The following is a 4,267-nucleotide window of genomic DNA, read 5'->3' as shown; positions in this document are numbered from 1 at the left end:
GCGTAAGTGAAGAAAAGTTTCATCATTTAATCAGAATTAAATTTTACCAGAATGTTATTTATACTTTGTACAACAAAAGAGTTCAAGATATCCAAGATTTGTTATTGAGAATAGAGAGGAAATACAAACATGTAATTGACATAAAAAGCAATTAATGCTAATATATGATAACATCGAGAAGACAGTACTAGGAAACCTGTTTAGTTTATGTATTTGAATATATTAACATATTCGAAAGTTAGAAAGAGCAAACGATAACTCTGAAGCATCTCATATAGTAATTTAAATTGCGATTATCATAAAAATACACCGCGCCTATCACAATATACCGTAATTAAATAATCATCGATTCGTCATCGCCACCGTTATTTGTGCATTACGTGGCGAAAGAGATTGCGTAATCATAATGCGAGTGAAAATTGGAAATTAAAAGATGTAACAGAAATTTTCAATCTCTTTGTATGGCAAACCCGGTGCCTCCCGGTACTCAGATCAGTGCTGAGGTTGAGGCGGAGGTCGGGCCCATGGGCGGGCCCCGCCGCTCCCGAAGGGGGCCTATATAAGTAGACTCGCTCGACGTTATAACGCGATCCAACACAATCAACTTCTGCCTCATCAACAACTAGACATGCGTCCTACCGTGAGTATCGGTTTTTTTCTTTTCCGTCTTATTTGTGTCGCGTATTCACTATATCAAACAGTGCTATGACAGTGCATGATTTAGTATATTATTTTAGAAATTTGACTTGAATTTTTATAAAATTAAAAATTCTTCATCCTGTGATTAAAAAAATATATATAGTTTTAAAAATCATATTAATTTTATTATTTTATTAAAGATAGATATATAAACGCGATATGTGTATGTGTGTAAAATTTACCGTATTGTAAATATTTATATATTATATATTATAAAATACTGTAAATATTTTTAAATGCATTTCCTTGATACAGGAAAAATTTCGTAATAACTATATTATATTTAAAATAATAAAATCTAAAATAGCAATGGATTAATGATTAAATTTTTATAGATGAAAAAAACAACGGTTACATTTTTTTGCAAAAGAATGGATTGATACAACGATGAATTTTACTTAACTCGTTTACTCATTAGAAAAACGGAAATACGTAAAAGATTACTATTTAATAATAAGAAGTGCGCGTCGTCATCACGTCATTCCGACTTTCCTCGAAAATACGTGTACAAGGCTTTTAGAAAGTGATCCGAATGCCAAAGTTTTTATGCAAATTTGTGTCACCAGGTGCTGTTTCTCTTGTTTTGCCTCGGCCTTGCGGTCGCCCAGCATAATCAACCGTATCAAGTGACTACACCGGTACCTATTTTAAAACAAATAAACAAGTGAGTACTAAGATTATGTGTGCTTAAAATTATGTAGTTGCATAAAAGCGAGAATGCAACGAATATCTTCGAATTCTTTTGTTGCAACAATTCTTTTATCACGTACAATGATAATATCTTCATAATTTTTTTTTTTTTTTACTTCATATTTATATTATCTTTCATTTATATTTATATTTATATTTTTTTTACTTAATTTATATTTTTATCATTTTCTGATAAATAAAAAATCAACAATTTGTAATACATATTTGTGTTTTTAGACACAACGAGGACGGTAGCTATAGTTACGGTTTTGAAGCAGCGGACGGCTCGTACAAGATCGAATCCAAGTATCCGACCGGCGAGGTTTACGGCAAGTATGGCTTCGTGGACGACTCCGGAAATTTACGCGAGATCGAATATGGCGCGTCCAGACGCGGCTTCGAGCCGGTCGGTCCTGGGATAAACGTGCCCCCGCCAACCTTGACCGGCAACAGCATCGCCGGTGGCGGGAACGAGCCCGAGGATGACGGACAGTACCGCGAAGATCCGTCGATCTATCACACCGATCCACGTTACACCAACGGAGAACGTTACGAATCGGCGCCTAAACACAGGCAGCAACCGATCACCTACAATTCGCCGCAACAGATCGCGCCGGCACCGGCACCGGTAGCTTACAATCAGTTGAGGTGGGTAATGGCAATAAACTTTAATAACAATTTTAATAAGAAATTCGAAAATTTTAATTACAATTTTAACAAATTCTTTAAATCAATATTTTTATCATTAAAATTTACTCATAAGAATTTATTGCTTATTTAATATTTAAATAATTAATCTTATTTAGAAAATTATTTTATTTCTATTTCAAGAGAAAAATTAATATGAAAATTAAATTTATCAATCTTCAGATCAGATTAAAATGCACGCGGGAGATTAAACTCGCCGTGTGAAGAGCGCAAAGGGAGATAAGCAGAGAATTAAATGTCAAGTAAATTACTCGAAAGTATCAAGATCGTGACTTGCTCAGCTTGATGGAGAATCGGTCGTGCCTTCGTTGCTTCAACGAGAATGGAATCGATTGACCCAATTTCTTAACTTTTCAGATATAACGCGCCCATCAATTACAAGCCGGCGACGGTAAGCCCGCGGATCCAGTCGGAATATCGACCTCAGTATCAACCACAGTATCAAGGTCAGCAGTTGCAATCCACGTATCCTTCACCTGCGATACCGGCCGGTCCCCAAGGACATTCCGCGACCAGTATCGGCGTCAACGCCGGTTTAGCATCTTACACAGTCAATTATAAACGATAAGAAGAAAAAGAGAAAGTAAGAGAAAGAGAGAATTATATCGTGTGTACATATGTCATTGGTAATCAATATTTTAAGATTGTTATTGTGTAAACGTTTATTTAATTATTAATATTATTAGAATATTTCGGCAACAAACTAACTTTTTTCATGTTAATTTAGCGATAGATAATGGCACAGTTACATTAGTAGATATCTATGATTAGTTTAATTGTATTTTGGATTGTCCTTATCTTTCATCCTCGCGAGTTTCGAATGAAACGATACTTTCTACCTCTATTTTCTGATGTTTCCTCTACCTCTTTCGCTTCAAGAGAATTTTTATCTCTCTTAATCAATTAATAAATTAAAGCTCTTCTATAATTTATTTGTCTTTAATTTCAACTTACGTCTTTGCTTTTTCATTTTTTTTTGCAATGACATCAGCATATTTATGTAGCATTTGTGGCTATATACGAAAGTTTTTCTAGCATTACATTTTTGCCCGTGTTACGTTCAATAAGTAATTTGAGATTCGTCAACAGATCGACATATTGCAATCTTTTATATATTTAAATACATGCATGATATAAGTATACATATGACACACGAACATATCGTGCAATGTTAAGCGAGGCAAAACTGTAAATAGAATACAATCTACGATCCAAAATTAATTAATATCAAAATCAATAATGCATTTGATGATTTAAACGCGTCATTGAACGATTTACATCGGCCTTGTAATGATATTGAACAATATATACAACCGAATAATAATCACAAGTACTTGGTAATAAATTTCAATTGCATGTGCCAAGTGCATACAGCGTTAACGGACCTCCCTAGGTTTTCTTATTTAATACTCTTATTTGAAAACGCAGTTAACATTTTTTTCCCCGCGTACAAGGAACGCCGTCGGGCTATACTTGACACACCCAAGAATTTTATTCGTTGTGTAACTCTTAAAGACACCCGTACATACCTTTGTAATCAGTCCTTTCGATTGTGCGCTAAATAAAAATCTGTATGTATCGTGATGAACCAAATTTTCGCCCCTTTTTCCAAAAAACTTTATTATCTGTATTTTTTGGAAATTTTTTCTCACTTTAGCAATTTTAATTTAAAAAACGTTGTTTATCGATTATCGATTGCTAATCTGATTCTTATCGTTTGTCATAACAGCATTTTGTCATTACACTTTTCCTTCGGACCTCAACAAATCAATCAAAATTATATTAATTATTAAAATAAAATACTTGTGTTAATAGGAACGATTAAAAATAAAGATTTACGTGTGTATAACATTTAAAAATAATATATTTTATTTTTATACGAAATTATAAAATTTGAAACTTTTAACTAATACTAATATTGATAATTATTGATGAAACAAAGGAAAAAACTTTGTGATATATAAGAGAGAGATATACATATATACATTATATATTTAATAAAATATATTATATAAATTGTATATTTTTTTTGTCTCGAACTTTATTTTGATATATTATTCGATGAAGAGATAATTCTCTGTATTTCGTCAATTCTTGAGTGGATATAACGCGAACTCTTGGCTCGTGCCACTGTCATGTGTTTCAGCTTCTAGGATCCTAAACTGCACGT

General features: G+C 33.0%; 1 protein-coding gene across 1 annotated transcript; it reads left to right on the top strand.

The window, feature by feature from the left end:
- The first annotated feature begins 507 nt into the window (after window positions 1–507).
- On the top strand, window positions 508–3,690 carry LOC126859178 (uncharacterized). Its single transcript, XM_050610219.1, has 4 exons — window positions 508–640; window positions 1,266–1,363; window positions 1,627–2,037; window positions 2,455–3,690. The coding sequence occupies exons 1-4, from the start codon at window positions 629–631 to the stop codon at window positions 2,663–2,665; spliced, it is 732 nt and encodes a 243-aa protein (XP_050466176.1). The 5' UTR covers window positions 508–628; the 3' UTR covers window positions 2,666–3,690.
- Window positions 3,691–4,267: the final 577 nt, after the last annotated feature.

The sequence above is a fragment of the Cataglyphis hispanica genome, chromosome 1, assembly GCF_021464435.1.
Source record: "Cataglyphis hispanica isolate Lineage 1 chromosome 1, ULB_Chis1_1.0, whole genome shotgun sequence".
Taxonomy (NCBI): domain Eukaryota; kingdom Metazoa; phylum Arthropoda; class Insecta; order Hymenoptera; family Formicidae; genus Cataglyphis; species Cataglyphis hispanica.
This window is presented reverse-complemented; position numbering and strand designations above follow the sequence as displayed.